At 36.2% G+C, this 17,314-nt stretch overlaps 1 protein-coding gene across 1 annotated transcript in view; it reads right to left on the reverse strand.

Moving 5' to 3' along the window:
- Positions 1–1,862: 1,862 nt before the first annotated feature.
- TRPM7 (transient receptor potential cation channel subfamily M member 7) overlaps positions 1,863–17,314 on the reverse strand; it is a 133,102-nt gene continuing 117,650 nt past the window's right edge. Inside the window, exons 35-40 of the mRNA XM_036033432.1 lie at positions 16,964–17,247; positions 16,761–16,843; positions 16,390–16,595; positions 12,364–12,415; positions 12,156–12,262; positions 1,863–3,255 (exon numbers count right to left, since the gene is read on the reverse strand). Of these exons, the coding sequence (XP_035889325.1) occupies positions 3,125–3,255; positions 12,156–12,262; positions 12,364–12,415; positions 16,390–16,595; positions 16,761–16,843; positions 16,964–17,247 (863 nt within the window). The 3' untranslated portion in view covers positions 1,863–3,124. The remainder of the gene's footprint in view (positions 3,256–12,155; positions 12,263–12,363; positions 12,416–16,389; positions 16,596–16,760; positions 16,844–16,963; positions 17,248–17,314) is intronic.

Below are 17,314 nucleotides of genomic sequence, written 5' to 3' on the forward strand. Positions count from 1 at the left end.
CCTCTGAGACCAACTTGGTATATGCAATAGTCACTAACACACTGTTATGCAACACCAACTGTAACGGAGAGCTAAATGTGGGGTGGGGCAGGGTATGAAAAAAAGTCTTTAGTTGGAGCTATTTACTGTAAGCTGGAGTAGGAAGCTTTTCTGAATAACCCTGTCTGCTCATGCTCACCAAGGTGAAATCATGAACCCTAGGAAGATACTTTCTGCTTTGAGGAAATTTGTTTTTTAAGATTTTAAAAATTTATTTACTTTTAGAGAGAGAGGAAGGGAGGGAGAAAGAGAGGGAGAGAAACATTGGTGTGCAAGAGAAACACTGATCGGGTGCCTCTTGTGTGCCCTCAACTGCAGACCCGGTCGAAACCCAGGCTTGTGCCCTCACAGGGAATTGATCAGATCACTGGTGACCTTTTGCTTTGCAGGAAGATGCCCAACCCACTGAAGCACGCCAGTCAGGGCTGCTTTTAAGATTTTCTGAAGCACCTAGAAGGAAAACATATCCCAGAATCAGATCCTTAGCTGGGGATTTTTCTTTAAAAAGAGCTCACCGATTGTCTAATATAGGAAATATTCTGTGGTACCTCCTTCAATGCGTATTTATTGGAACGCCTATATTCTATGCTACAAACTCCAGCAAGGCATTATGCAATACAAAAATAAATAAGACAGCTCTTAGTTGGTAACAATCTAGTTCTGAAACAGATGCACGGCAGTTGAGGGGTTTCACCCCATACATAATTACTGAGCGCTTAACTAAGTGCTAGTTGTGAGGGTCTGAGGGTTTGGCTCCTCAGATACAGATGCCTTGTGTGAAACTCAGCTAGGAAAACCAACAGAACACTGTGGCAAATGAAGAAGTTCACGCAAATCCCTGTCCACAGGTGTACCTTTTCTAAAAGCAATCACTTCATCTCTCTTCTCAGTGATCAACAACTATTTATCGTGTACTCTTTCCCTTCTCTACTTGAATGCACAAACTATATCACTGTGATCTATATTCCTCAAGAGAGTTTGTATTGTGGGAAAACATTTTTAAATCACATTTTTTAACAGCATACTTATCACAAACTACATACTATGCAAAGGGTCTGGTGCCACTGTAGGGAGGGACCCTCAGGGGCCTTTCCTCTGCAAAGTGTGTTGTCTAGTGTGGGACAAAGTCAGAAAGGACCTATGAAAGCAACACAGTTCAACTTAAAGGTGGGAAATGAGGGCAATTTTTATATTTTTCCTTCCATTTAAAAATCTTTTTTGTATGATCTAAGTCAATATAGTGTGGAACTTAAGAGCACAAAGAAAAGCCAGCTGGCCTGGGTTTGAATCCTAGTCTTGCTACTTACTAATTGTAAAAATCTTAGGAAAGTTACTTTACATAAGCAAATGATTTTGTAACTGACAAGACAGGATAACAACACCTACTTCAGAGGACTGTTATGAGGATTAAATGGGTTGGTATATGTAAAGTATTTAGAGTAATGCCTGGAACATATTAAGTACTAAATAAATGTCTGCTACTATAATTATTCTGTAAAAGTAATCAACATAAAGTTAAACATCAATAGATAACTCACATCCCCAGTTTCTGACAAAACTAGAAGCAGATTAAAAACAACAGCAACACAGTAGGAAACCAAGATCATTTTGAACACTGTATAGGACGGGGCATCAAAAAGCACAGGTGTACAAATGGTTCATTCGAAATAAACTGACACTGAAAATAAATTAATACTCAGAAGATAATTTCCCAGAATGATTAAATTCACTAAACATTTGTAAACAAGAATAAATTTATTTAATTTCTTTTAAAGATTTAATGATATACAAAATGTATATAGTTTAATATCTTTAACACATTCTTCTTTCTCCCCCCATCAATATTAAACACTATTTAAACAGCTTATCTCTTCTTGCTTCATCTGTATCTATGAGATACACTACTGAATACAAATAAGATTTACACTGCTCCTTCCCAAATAAAAATTAAAATTAGTACCTAGGAGACAACAACAACAAAAAAATCAAAGCATAAAACTTTAGTCAGATAAAGAGTTTTTCTTGTTGTTGAATATTCAACAATATCTGGGGCAGTTAAATTACATTTTATTGGCATCAAGTCGCATTGCAATCTCCCAACATGATAATCCAATTCAATTTCTTAAATAAAAATCACAAACAAAATTCATGTTCAGATGTTCCTACACAATTTTAAATATATGCAAGAGTTCATGTTTACATTCTGATTTGATACACTGTCAATATAATCTTCAGAGAAGTATGTAACTTCCAGGTTGTTACTACAGGCATAGACTGAAAAAAGGACTTCAACTTCTCTCTCATGGTAACTTCTCTTCAACAATGAGTTAAGTTTCTCCTTTGACATATTTACGTTATATAAGTCAACATGGCTTTCTTCTACTTGACAATGACTTGATAAGACAATTTTTTTTAAAAAAAACCCACTAATACTTTTGCACAATTTGGGCTCTAAATATTTAACAAAAAACTGGCTTATCTTTAAATATGGTGCCTAACACCCTGATTCATTAAGTCCCTTTTAGAAAATGTTTTTCAGCTCAGACTTCTTATATTCCTGTGGATCTAGAAGTATAACAAGTCATCACCTTTCCATGGCCACCAAGCACCTAGCTGGGAACCAGTGACATCATCACTGGACACACTGAGGAAGACGTCTGACTGCCATTTAACCCAAAGGTCGGCTGACTGCTTCGTTCCGCTAGCTGAACGGCAGTACAGCAGCTGCCGAAGTACCTGCACTGACACCATACTTTGATTAGCGGGACTGTGCCACATAAGAGAGTTACCACCCTCATCAGAACAAAGTCAAATGAAGTCCTCTGCTAAAAAGAGCCCTTTAAAAGTTACAAATACTAATTTTTCTTTACCTTTAAAATTTAACAGCTGCTAGCTGTATACTATAGGGAGTTCCTGACTAGTTTAATCGTAAAAAAAAATAAAATAAAAAATTGACCTTTTAAACTGTTCCAGAGCTAGCACATACAATTTGCACACACTTTTCTGTATTATCAAACAATTTCCTCCTGAATGAAAAGTGACACAGTAACATTGTTGTGAGGTGAAGACAAAACCAATGATTCGGTTATAACATCAGACGAATAGAATTAGTGGATTCTGATTCTTTGGTGGCACTTCCAGGCTGAAGAGTCAAATCTGAAGGCTCATCCTGAGGAAATATAATTTTATCTGGTGTATAGTCATTCCTCTTCAGGTCTGTATTGACCACCCCAACAAAAAAAGAAAAAAAGTCAGTATTTCTTAGAAATGGAAAATTAAGAACATTTGTACCTCAATTTTCCTCCAAACATGCCAGATCTATATTTCATACCAGGTTGTTATAGAGTCAAAAGTTATAAAATTTACACACATAAAAATGAAATCATTAATTCATCAAATAATTATTATACTTTGGCCATGAGTCAGTAAGTTATTTAAGTGTGGAAACAGCGATGAACAAGTACAGACAAGGTCCCTGATCTCATTGAGTTTATATTCTAGTGGGTAAAGAAAAACAAACAGAAAAATGACAGAATTATTAATAACTAGGTACTTTAAAGAAAACAGTGTGATGAGGGCCAGATGAGAGATAATAGCAAGTGATTCTCTTAGATAGGGTTGGGCAGAAAAGCCATAGAAGGTAACGTGTAAGTAAAGACCTGAACATTGAGAAGTGACTGTCAAAGCTGTAGGAGTGTTCTGGGCAGTGGGGTGGGGGGCGGGGCAGTTAACTGTAGACTGTGAGAAGGAAATGGACTTGGTGTGTTCAAAGAAAGCCAAGAAAACAGCGTGGTTTGCATGCAGTGAATGAGGGGAAGACTAATACAAAGTGAGGCCAACCAGTAGTTAATGGCCAAGAGTTATAAAACTATAGTCTGGACCACATCAGGCTGGCTGTTTTTATAAATAGTTTTATTAAAACGAAGCCATGATCATTTGTTTATAGACTGTCTACAGCTATTCCAGCACAATGGTAGAGTTAAGTAGGTGAGACACAGGTCATATGATCCACAAAGCCTAAAATATTTGCTACCTCAGCCTTTTACAGAAACGTTTCCTGATCCTTGATTTATGGGATGCAATGGCTATGGTAAGGAGTATAGATTACAATACAGATCAATTGTATGGTATAAAGCAGTCTTAAGGGGGACGCGTAATTAGATCTGTTTTAAATAACTATTCTGATGGTTACCTAAAATTTTGTTGCGGGGCAATTGGCAAAAATCCAGGAAACCAAATGGTGGCAATTAAGGATGAGAAATAGAGAATTTCTATGGAGACTTCAGAATTAGAGTTGACAGAATTTGACAGACTGGCTATGAAAGGTAAGAAAAAAAGGGAATTGGCTAGCTTTTAGGTTTTGAGCCTAAGCAATTGAGTAAACACTAATGAATGGAGAAGTTGAGCTTTGTGAGTAAGGGTGGGAAATAAAAGTCAAAAGTTCTGGAATGAACATATTACTTGTAAAGATGCTTTAGGGCATCCAAGCAGAAATGTAGGAAACAATGCAGGAACAGGAGCTCAAGAAAGAAGTTAAGGCTTCAGTAAAATTTGACACTGTCAGTATGCAGACTGCATTTACAGCTTTGGCGCAGGATGAAATCACTTAGGGAGTTACAAGCATATAATACAGTAGTTGCAGAGCTGGAAAACTGAACACAGTAATATCGAATTTATAATTTAAACTAAACTTAGTCATGCACATACCCTTATACTTTTATCTCCATATAAAATGGAAATGACATTCAGAATATGAACTGTTAATTTTGAGTGTAACAGCCTATATTCAATGATCCAAATACATATTTACCACTGCATGAATAATCTGTGATAAGTTTTTAAATACACTATGCCAGTATGAACTTAGGGAATGTGAGCACCTTTGTAGCTATATTGTACTCAAAGAACAATAGACAAAAACACAATCACAATGCAAGCCCTGATAATGTTGTTAACTAACAATGAAACCATGGGCAAGTTAGAGTCTCAAGTTCCTGGGGAACAAAGGCCTGACATTCTTACAATGGGAGCCTGAAAAGACATGAAAAGAGACTGATGAACAACTATTTGAAGAACTAATAGCTACAAACTCCCCAAATTTAATAAAGGTCATAAGTATGCAAATTCAAGAAGCTAAATAAACATAAAACAGAAGAAGCTTACAGAAAGCTGCAACTAGATATATCAGAATCAAACTGATGAAAACCAAAGATAAAGAACTAATCTTGAAAGGAGCTAGATTATAATGACACCTCACATATAAGGAAAGAACAATTCCAATGACTGTGGAGTATTCATCAAAAATAAGAGGCCAGAAGACAGCAGAACATATTTTAAATGTTTAAAAAGAAAGTGTCAACCTAAAATTCTAGATCCAGTGAAAATATCCTATAGGAATGAAGGCAAAAATAACACATTCTTAGGTAAGAAAAGTGAGAGCAACCAGTAAAAAACTAATGTGAAAATAAAATAGAATACAAAAAGAGGAAGATCCCTGCCCTCACAAAAAGTAAACCAGAGATATCAAAAAGAAAAAAATAAAAATAAAACAGCAGTTCTAAATCTAACCACATCAACAATTATATTAAATATAAAGGGTCGAAGATACCACTTAAAAAATGGAAACTGTCACCCTGGCTGGCGTAGCTCAGTGGATTGAGCGTGGGCTGCGAACCAAAGTGTTGCAGGTTTGATTCTCAGTCAGGGTACATGCCTGGGTTGCAGGCCATTGCTCCCAGCAACCACACATTGATGTTTCTCTCTCTCTCTGTTTCTCTCCCTCTCTCTCTCTCTGTTTCTCTCTCTCTCTGTTTCTCTCTCTCTCTCTCTCTCTCTCCCTCCCTCCCTTCCCTCTCTAAAAATAAATAAATGAAATCTTTTAAAAAATGGAATTTTTTTAAAAAATGGAAACTGTCACGTTTGAAATAACAAATTAAACATAGGATCCAACTATATGCTGTTTACAAGAAATCTACTTTAAATACAATTAATACTGGGTTGGCCGGAAAGTTTGTTTAGTTTTTTCCATAAATTAAAAAAACACATATTTCATTTTTACCAGTAACTTTACTGATTTGGATATTTTGAGTATGTTGGCTATCTCCCACATGGCATAACAATGATTGCTGTTCTTAATTAATGTCTCGATTTGATTGCTATCAACTTCAACTGGTCTACCCAACCATGGAGCATTGTCCAGAGAGAAATCTCTAGCATGAAGATTCAGAAACCACTTCTGACATGTTCAATCAGTTACAGCTCCTTCTCCATATACTGCACATTATCTTTTTTTGTGTATTCACCTTTCTTGAAATAATAAAGCATAATATACCAAAAATGTTGCATATTTTCTTCTATCTTCAACATTAAAATGGCTATACAAAAGTTCACCAATTTTGATAAGCCTTTTTTTAAAGGCATGCTGATATGACAGCTGTTACAATACAATCTAACAAAATTTTTTCAAATGAAGTTAAAGACAACTAAGTGCTACCAGAGCCATCTTACAGAAAAAACCAAACGAACTTTTTGGTGAACCATATATACATACATATACATATACATGCATACATATATATATGCGAACCATATATATGTACATACATGCCAACCATATATATTTTATATATATATAAAAGAATGAGGAAAGATATCTGATGAAACCAGTAATTAAGACATAGCTAGAATAGTTATATTAACATCAGACACAGTAAACAAGAAAAATTACCATGGCATTATATAATGATAAAAAGAATCAATTTACCAAGAAGACATAACTATAAATGTATATTCACCTAAGAACAAAACAGAACTGAAAATAGAACTGAATGGTAAAACAGATTAATCTACAACTATACTTAAAGACTTACTTTCTAAATAATCAATAGACCAACAGGACAGAAAATGGGCAAGAATATAAAAAACCCGAACACTATCAAAAGACTTTCCTCAATTAACTTATAGATATACCACCCAACAACAGAATATTCTCTTCAAGTGTATATGCAATATTCATCAGAGAGACTATATATGGTTAACATTTTTTTAAAATTGAAATCATATAAAGTATGTTCCCTTATCATAATGAAATTAAATAACAAATCAGTTACAGAAAGATAAATGGAAAATTTACAAATATTTGAGAACTAAAAAAGATACTTTTAAGTAATCCATGGATCAAAGAGGAAATTGCAGGAGAAATAAGAAATATGTTAAATAAAACATACCAAAATTAATGGGATGCAGCTAACACAATGCTTAGAGGAAAATTTATAGAACTAAATGTTTTGTTAGAAAAGATCTCAAATCGATAATCAAGCCAATCCAATTCAAACCAATAATAAACCTTAACAAACTAGAGAACAACAAAGTAAATACAGAACAAGCAGAAAGATGGAAATAATAAAGAGAATAAATTAGTGAAATGGAAAACAGGAAATATGATTAAAACAATAAAAACAAAAGCTGGTGCTTTGAAATATCAATAAAATTGATACACCTTGGCCAGACTGAGCAAGAAACAAAAGCATTACCATAATGAAAGAGAAAATTTACCACAGACCCCGCAGACATAAAAAAAATTAATATAAACAACTCTATGCCCATAAACCTGACAATTTAAATTAAATGAACCAATTCCTGGAAAGACACAAACTACTGAAACTCAATCAAAAAGGAACTGATATCTTTAATAGTCCTACCTTTATGGTAGGGAAAAAAAAACCCCTGTTAATTAAAAACCACCTGACAAAGAAAACTTCAGATTGAGATGGTTTTACTAGACAATTCTACTAAACACTTTAAGTGGAATATTAATTCTATACAATCTATTCCCCCAAACAGAAGAGGTGTGAATACTTCCAACTTAAGGTCAGTTATTATCTTGACAGCAAAACAAGACAAAGACAGTATAAGAAAAAATAAGTCATAGATCATCTTCATGAACAGAGACACAAAAATCCTCAAGAAAATATCAGCAAACTGAATCCAACAATATATAAAGAAGATAATATACCATGACAAAGTGGAGTGTGTCCTGCAAATGTAAGACTGGTTCAACATTTCAACTATCAATCCCTGTAATACTAACCAATTAAAGAAGAAAAACCACACGGTCTTGTAAACAGATGGAGAAAAAAATCTGACAAAATTCAATATCCATTCGGCATAAGCATTTCAAGAAACTAGGAAGAAGTGATACGTTCTCAACCTAATAAAGTGCATCTGCAAAATTCTTATAGCTAACATCCTCTTAATAGTGAAAGAATAAATGCTTTCCCCTTATGATCAGGAATAAAAAGCAAGGCGTCTACTTTCACTATTCCTAGTCAACATTGTACTGGAATTCCTTGCCAATCCAAGTCAGGAAAAGAAATGAAAGGCATACTGGCTGGAAAGGAAGTAATAAAACTGTGTTGACTGTCTACACAGAAATTTCCAAAAAGTTTACCAAAACCCCCACAAAATAAAACAAAAACAAAAACACCCCTTCCTAAAAAGAACTGAATGACTCTGGGAGTAAGGGAGTTAGTTCAGCAAGGTTGCAGGATACAAGGCCCATATACAAAAAAGGGGATGGTATTTCTATATACTAATAAACGAGAACAATTAAAGTTGTAAATATATAATAAACATTTACATGTTTATTATATGCCTTGTACTGTTCTAGGTGTGCCACAAACACCAACTCATTTAGTCCTCAAAAAAAAAAACAAAACAAACCCCAGCCCTGGCTGGCGTAGCTCAGTGGATTGAGCATGGGCTGGGAACCAAAGTGTCCCAGGTTCGATTCCCAGCCAGGGTACATTCCTGGGTTGCAGGCCATAACCCCCAGCAACCGCACATTGACGTCTCTCTCTCTCTCTCTCTCTCTCTCTCTCTTCCCTCCCTAGAAATAAATAAATAAAATCTTAAAAAAAAAACACAAAAAACTTTGCTTAAAAAAAAAAAAAACCAAACAAACAAACAAATGAACAAAACAAAACCCAGTCTCTTTGACATATGTATTCTGTGGAGCCATGAAGTCTGGTTCCTAAGTCCAAGCCCTTCACTACTACATTATTGGTTATAATAAAAGGGACTTTTTAAAATACAGCTCAGTGGTGAGTCCCAGGCACCTGTAATTTTTAAAAAGGTCGACAGGAAATTTTGATGCACACCAAAGGGTGAGAACCACTGGTTTATGCTATAACTAACAATTCAATAATAACATAATTCTTCAAATATTGGGTTGGCCCCAAAGTTTGTTTTTCTCCATACGATGGTTCTAGTGGCACTTGTCTTTAACTTCATTCGAAATGATTTTGTTAGACTGTGTTGTAACAGCTGTCATATCAGTGTGCATTTAAAAGAAACTTATCACTTCCGGCAAGATGGAGGAATAGGTGGACGCACCGTACTTCCTCGTACAACCAAGATTAGAAAACCAATAATTCACAACAATAATTTACTATCAGAATAACACCCAGAGCCGGCAGAGGATTTATCTGAATGGAAGTCGGGCAGCCAAGAAGTTGAAGTAGACGCGTTCATCCGGACTGGTAGGAGAAGACCAGCCGGGCGGGCGCGGGGCTGGCTCGGGTCAGCTGCGCGCGGACGTCGGGGGAAGGTTTGGCACGAAATCGGCGCAAAAGCCATCCGGCGCGCAAGAAGGCAGCGGCGATCCCTGAGTACGCAAGCTGCAGCTGGCAGACCCAGAGGGGTAGCGATTGTGGACCAGGGCAGAACTCGCGGCCCAGAAAAGGGTCTGAGTCCAGGAGAACGGAACTACCGCCATTGTTTTCGCCCGCCCCGCTCCCGCTCCCGCCCCGCCCCCACATATAATGTCACAATCTAGCGACTGGGGTGCCCAGCCCCTGTGAGCACCTAAGGCTCCGCCCCCCACCGTAACAAGAGCCACCAGACCGGAAAAAAAAAAAGGAGAGACGGGGGGGTGGGGGGGGGAAATGTTTTCAACAGAGCAGATCAGTCCCCCAGGACTCATCCTTTTGAGCGACCAAGAATTAGCCAATCTATCAGATGCACAGTTCAAAACACTGGTGATCAGAAAGCTCACGGAACTGGTTGATTTTGGACGAAATTTAGATGAAAGAATGCAGATTACCATAAAACAGATGCAGGAAGACACGCGGAGGAGAGCCAATAGTGAAAGGAAGGAATATGAGTCTCAAAACAATACAGTGGACCAGAAGGAAGATAGAATCAACCAAGCAGGAAAGCATGATGAAATAAGAATTCAAAAAATTGAGGAAAAGATTAAGAGCATCCAAGACACCTTTAAACATTCCAATATCCGAATTATAGGGGTACCAGAATCGGAAGGGGAAAAGCAACAGATTGAGCACGTATTTGAACAAATAATAAAGGAGAACTTCCCCAATCTGGCAAAGGGAACAGTCTTCCAAGAAATCCAAGAAGCTCAGAGAGCCCCAAAGAAGTTGGATCCAAGAAGAAACACACCAAGGCACATCATCATTACATTAGCCAAGGTAAAAACGAAGGAGAGCATCCTAGAAGCAGCAAGATATAAGGGGACGGTAACCTACAAAGGAGTTCCCATCAGACTGTCAGCTGATTTCTCCAAAGAGACCTTACAGGCAAGAAGGGGCTGGAAAGAAATATTCCAAGTCATGAAAGACAAGGACCTACATCCCAGATTGCTCTATCCAGCAAAGCTCTCATTTAGAATGGAAGGGCAGATAAAGTGCTTCTCAGATAAGGTCAAGTTAAAGGAGTTCATCATTACCAAGCCCTTATTTTATGAAATGCTAAAGGGACTTATCTAAGAAAAGAAGATAAAGAAAAGACATGTATAGTAAAAGGACAGCAAACTCACAAATATTAACAACCACACCTAAAGCAAAACCAAAAGAAACTAAGTAAACAATTAGAACAGGAACAGAACCACAGAAATGGAGGGTACATGGAGGGTTAGCAGCAGGGGGGTGGGAGGAGGAGAGAGGGGGAAAAGGTATAGAGAATAAGTAGCATAGAATGTAGGTTGAAAATAGATAGGGGGAGGGCAAGAATAGTACGGGAAATGTAGAAACTAAAGAACTCATAAGTATGACACATGGACATGAACTAAAGGGGGAAATGTGGGTGGGAGGGGGGTACAGGGTAGAGGGGAGAGAAGGGGGGAAATGGGACAACTGTAATAGCATAATCAATAAAATACATATTTAAAAAGAAAAAAAAATAAAAGAAACTTATCAAAATTGGTGAATTTTTGTGTAGTCATTTTAATACTGAAAATGGAACAAAAATGCCACATTTTCAGCATACTACACTTTATTATTTCAAAAAGGTAAAAACAAAGAAAAGAAGATATGTGCAACATATGGAGAAGGAGCTGTGACTGATCAAATGTGTCCAAAGTGATGTGCAGTTTTGTGCTGGAGATTTATCACTGGATGATGATGCTCATGGTCAGGTAGACCAGTTGAAGTTGATAGCGATCAAACTGAGACATTAACTGAGAATAATCAGCATTATACCACACAAAAGATGGAAAACAAACTCAAAATATACAAATCAGTAAAGTTATTGGTGAAAATACAAAATGTGTCTTTTATTTTATAGACACAAACACATGAACTTTTTGGTCAACCCAATATGAAGATGAAGTTTACTATCATGACAGAATATATCTGTAGTTCCTATCCCTGCTTTTCCCAACTCCTGGGAGGCTAATTTGAAAGTCTATTCATCTTTCAGTTTTAGGCAAAGCTGTCAATTTCCCCAGGTAGCATTCCCTGATCTCTAAGTTTGTGTTAAGTGTTCTGTTTACCTGTTCTACTTTTTCTGTTTGGCATTTATGACAGTCCTGTAATTCCCTGTTAATCTTAATCAGTTTTCAAGATTTGACTAAATTCCACTGATGGCAAGAACAGTGTCTGTCTAGTTCCCTACTGTATTTTTAACATCTAGCACAATTCCTGGCATCTAACAGACACATAATAGATATATGAAATGAATGAACTTTAGGTGTTTTTATAAATAATGAAAGAAAGCACAGATTTATAACCAATTATGCATTTGTGTCTCTGGCCTTACAAAGCACTGTTGTAACCAACTTTGCTAACAATTTATACATCATATTGATTGTAAATGTTTACCTGGAAGTTTAAGCTTTCTACAGCAAGAATTACAGTGATGTTTTGCTCTGAAGTTTTTTATTGCATCTTCTCCCAGATTTGCTGGGCCAAAAACCATATCAGAGGATCTATGGCAATGGTAGTTTAAATTAAAAAAAAGTTAGTTTGTGCAAATAGAAATGTATAACTTGAAATTATGAAATTGTTCAAATTAAATTATTAAAATTACCTCTTTTCTTCTGCTTTTATCACAGATGGGTCAGTCAAATTTTCTCCAACGCCTTTATATATAAATGTAAAAAAGATAATTTATATTATGATCGATAATAAACATTGATGTTTATATAATAAAGTCATGAGATTTTATAACATCATCATTTATTTAAATTATTCAAAAAGTATCATTTTTGTCTCTTGATATTCCATAACTTGACTTATGACTTCAACACTGCACCAGAACACAGCTCCTGAGATGTGACTCAGAGTTAAATGTCAGAGTTGGCAGGTATGAATGCAAGCTCCTGATGCAATAGGGTCAAGGCTGCAAGCAAGTATCTGCTTATGTAAAAGGTCTACACAATCTGCCATTGTTTCACCTCAGCAAAGAACTAGGTTCATAAAGGCGTAATCTATAGGCCATTTTAAAATCTGAAGTGTTCTGGATTTAAAAAAATTACATACTAATATATAGGGTAAGACAAAAGTAGGTTTACAGTTTATATGAAAAATACCATAATTAATAAATAATAACACAAGAACAAACTTTGTTTCACATACTCACAACTGTAAAACTACTTTTGTCCCACCCTGTATGAATACATCTTCTTTAAAAAGATAACATAAAGAATAAGATTGTGGCCCTGGCCAGGTGGCTCAGTTTGTTGGAGCATCATCCCACACACCAAAAGGTGCAGGCTCGATTCCTGGTCAGAGCACATACCTAGGTTGCAGGTTTGAACCCCAGTTGGGGTGCATACAAGAGGCAACCAATTAATGTTTCTCTCACATCAATGTTACTTTTTCTCTCCCCCCGCCCCCCACCCAGTTCTCTCTCTAAAAACAAATGAACATATCTTTGGGATGAAGATTGGAAAAAAAAAGGAATAAAATTGTGAACAACTTCCTTTACCTCCAGCCCTCCCCAGAGGTGTTTTAAGTGTGGTTTAAGTCTCTCTCACCTCTTCACTCATAAAAGTAAATAAAGAACACCAACTGATATGGATAATCACAAATATTTAACCCATCAGAATGAAATTTAATAAAATGGTTACAATTTCACAATTAAATAAAAGCCAGAATTAGAACATGATACTACCTTGTACTCATCAGATTGGTAAAAATTAAGAATATTCAGTACTGGAGAGATTGGGGGAAATGGCACTTACACAGTGCTGAATATGAATTCCTACAACCTTTTGGAAAAGTAACCTGGCAGTACCTATTAAAATTGCACTTATCTCTTTTTTGTTAGGACAATTTAAGAATCTACTTTATGAAAATAAAACTAGTAGTACACAAGTATGCTTGTCACTGTGCTATTTGTAAAAGCCCCCAAACCCCCACAACAAAAACAAAACAACAAAAAAAGAGGGTGAATGCCTCTCAACAGAGGATATAAATCATGCGACCACTCCATACTAAAGACTCGCATGCAGCTACTGAAAGGAGTAACTCCGATTTACCAGTAATGACCCAGAAGATGCCCATGACATATTGTTAAGTGGAAAATAACAAGTGAAATAAATTCACTCTGTCACACACATACACATATACACACCACACACTCCTAGCTGAAGAAAAATCATAACACAAAACAAAATGATTAAAAATAAGAAAAAGAAGCACCTCCATTGTATATTTCATAAAGGTAAAAAAGCATTAAAGATTAGAACACTTTGTTTTTTAATATTTTTCTACAATGTTTAACTTGTTTGTAGCAATCATCTAAAATATTTCTATGAAAAAAAATGGCTCCATAAATGTTGATTATGTAAAAAACAATACAACTACTTTGCTTACTAAAAATAACTGATGTCTTTTTAATTAATAGGTCAGACAAAATCTGTTTAGCCTTACTTCCTAGATGTTTGGAGATAATTAAATGATACTTATGTAAGAATATATTTTAAGATCCCTTTCACTTAACTGGATCAACCTAATAATATATACCAGATTGTCTGAGGTCTGCAACATTGATGTAACCTGGCAGCCAAGGAGAGTGGACTGAAACACATGTATGAACAATGATGACCTCACTGTACTAGTCAGTGGGGGGCAGTAGATGCTATTGAGTGAGCATATGTACTGTGTGGCTGTACCATTCAAAATGACTGAATGAGCACAGCAACAAATCTGCATCAAATTTTGCATTAAGCTTGAACCTCCCTCTGTGGAAACTATTCAGATGATTCAGAAGGCTACAGCTCTGGGCAACTGGTGATTGGCAGGCGTCATCACCACAACATGCCTGTTCATGCATCACGTCTCCTGCAGAGTTTCTTGGCAAAAAATCAAATCACTCAGGTGACTCAGTCCCCTACAGCCCAGATTTGGTGCTCTACACCTTCTGTCTTTTCTCAAAACTCAAATCACCTTTAAAAGGGAAGATTTTTCACCCTGTCGATGAGATTCAGGAAAATATGATGGGGCAGCTGATGGTGACTGGGAGGACTGTGTGAGATCCCAAGGTGCCTACTTTGAAGGGGACTGAGGTGTCATTGTCCTATGTACAATGTTTCTTATATCTTCTTCAATAAATGTCTCTATTTTCCATATTACATGGTTGGATACCTCTGGACAAACCTCATATATACATTATTTAATCATTTATGTAAAATGATGAACTGTTAAAAAAAAGAATAGTTGTCTTTACACAGATTTTCTTTCTTAAGCTGAATCAATACCAACTTTTTGCTTTTCAGCACATATTTTATATTTGTATCTTTATAATGAAAGAAGTCATCACACGATATATATTCTAAACTACTGTTCTTATGTTGGAAATCTGGTCTGTGTTGACATTTGAAACTAAGACTGCTCTTTAAGGAAAAAAATATGAAAGCTTTAATGTTAAAGTATCGTCCAAGTACAGTGGGCAACTTGCACAATTTTATTTACCTCTCACTTTGTCATGAAGCTACACAGACATTACGCTAGGCAAATCTGCCCTCTCTCAGCCACAATTTCTTTTTTTTCTTTTACATGAATGACACACTGTCTATAAAGATGGCTATGATCAATTTTCCCCTCCTTTATAAGAATGCTGCTCCACTCACCAAGTGCTGGAATCTATTCCCTACCCTTTGAATACAGGCTGTCCTTATTATTTGGCTTGACCAGTAAACTGTGGCAGAAGGGATCTGGGCCAGTTCTGGGCCTGGCTCTATGAGTTTCTGCTTTTTCTCTGGAAGAATCCAGCTACCATGTAAGAAGTCTAGCAACCTAAAACGACGATGCTATCAGAAAGCAAGTTATTTAATCATGTGGAAAGATCACCTGATGGAAAACTGAGGAATTTAACTGTCACTGAACTAGAGACCTAAGATCTCTGACTCCAGTTAAGCTGTGCAAGCTAGTATCAAGCCATTCAAACTCTCTGAGGAACAGCAAAGATGAGCAATCCCCACCATGCTCCATCCAAATTCCCCAAAGAACTAAAAGCAAATAAAATGATTATTTTAATTCACTAAATATTTAGGCAATTTATTTCATAGTAAGAGATAAAACATAGCCCTGGCTGAGTAGCTCAGATGGTTAGGGTATTGTCCCAATACACCAAGGTTGTGGGTTTGATCCCCCGTCAGGCACATATAAGAATCAACCAGTAAGTGCATAAATAAGTGGAGCACCAAACTGATGTTTCTCTTTCCCTCTCCTTCCCCTTTTCTCTCTAAAATTAAAAAATAAAAAGAGGAAGACAATATAAACACCAGGTACAACACAAATGCTTATTATTGTTTCAAAGAAATGGTCTTCATACTTTTAAAAGGCTAAGGCTCCACATGTAAGAAGAGAATAGGGGATTTTACATGTTTTTGCTTATCAAAACATCTGCATTACCAAAATAACAACTAAGATAACCATATCCTGATTCCTATATGCTATGGATGCTATTGACTTGCTTTTAAAACTAAATTCTACTGACCTAAGATTTACCTACCTATAAATTAGTGGATTTCTGTACATTATTCATAACACATGAATAGGTGAGAACATACCATACATTTTCACTTAAGGAATATTTTAATAAATTTACCTTGTAAATCAAGTACCAGTAATTCTCCTCTTGTATATTCATAAGTCCAGTGGCTAAAGGCTAGCATGATCTCTTCCAATGTATTAGTTGGAATAATCTCATCACCATTATTATTATTGTATTTTCTAAATTCTCCAGTCATACATTCTTCCACAGCAAACCACTGTCCTGCTGAATGGCAATACAGCAGGAAAACTTCAAGGAACCTTATGAAAAATAGTTATAGATATTACTAGCAGTTCTGTTAATAAAATTCTAATTGATCTTTAAAATGAGTAAATAATTACATATTCAGCATCAATAATGAAGTCAAAAGAGAATGCTATTCCACATAACACTAGAAGATCCCAGAAAAAAATGTAAAGATTTACCTTGGAGAATATGGTATGGATTTGGGTTTCATTTGGTTGAAGGCAAATGTGAGCTTTTGTGCTGCTCTCTGTTGCTGAATTTCCTACAGAAAAAAAAACCTTTGTTCAACATTAAAACTAAGATTTTATTTGGTTTATTATACTTAGAAATGAAAACATGAAGTTTAAATAACACTCCACTGTTATGCATTACTAGCACTTACTCTGAGACAAAGATGTAGAACTGTATCTTCTTTGTAAATACTTGACCATGTGTTAACCACCTCAGGCAGGAAAGACTTGATAATGTAAAGATGCCCTGATTTAAGGATATCATGTTCTGACCAGGTACACTGTACTTTGACAGCTCTCCGTAGGCCTCCTCCCATCTCTTCTTTACTTAAAAACTCTATTTTGGCACAGAGGCCTAACTGAGACCAAGAAGACATGCTGTTATTCAGTATGCTGGGCGAACTCTCCTCCAGGCGGTACACTGTGACAGGCTCACCTGCAACACCAATGAATATACTTTATGGTCAAATTACGACACTTTAAAAATGACGAAGTAGAATAAA

This window comes from Phyllostomus discolor, chromosome 1 (assembly GCF_004126475.2).
Source record: "Phyllostomus discolor isolate MPI-MPIP mPhyDis1 chromosome 1, mPhyDis1.pri.v3, whole genome shotgun sequence".
NCBI classification, from domain to species: Eukaryota; Metazoa; Chordata; class Mammalia; order Chiroptera; family Phyllostomidae; genus Phyllostomus; species Phyllostomus discolor.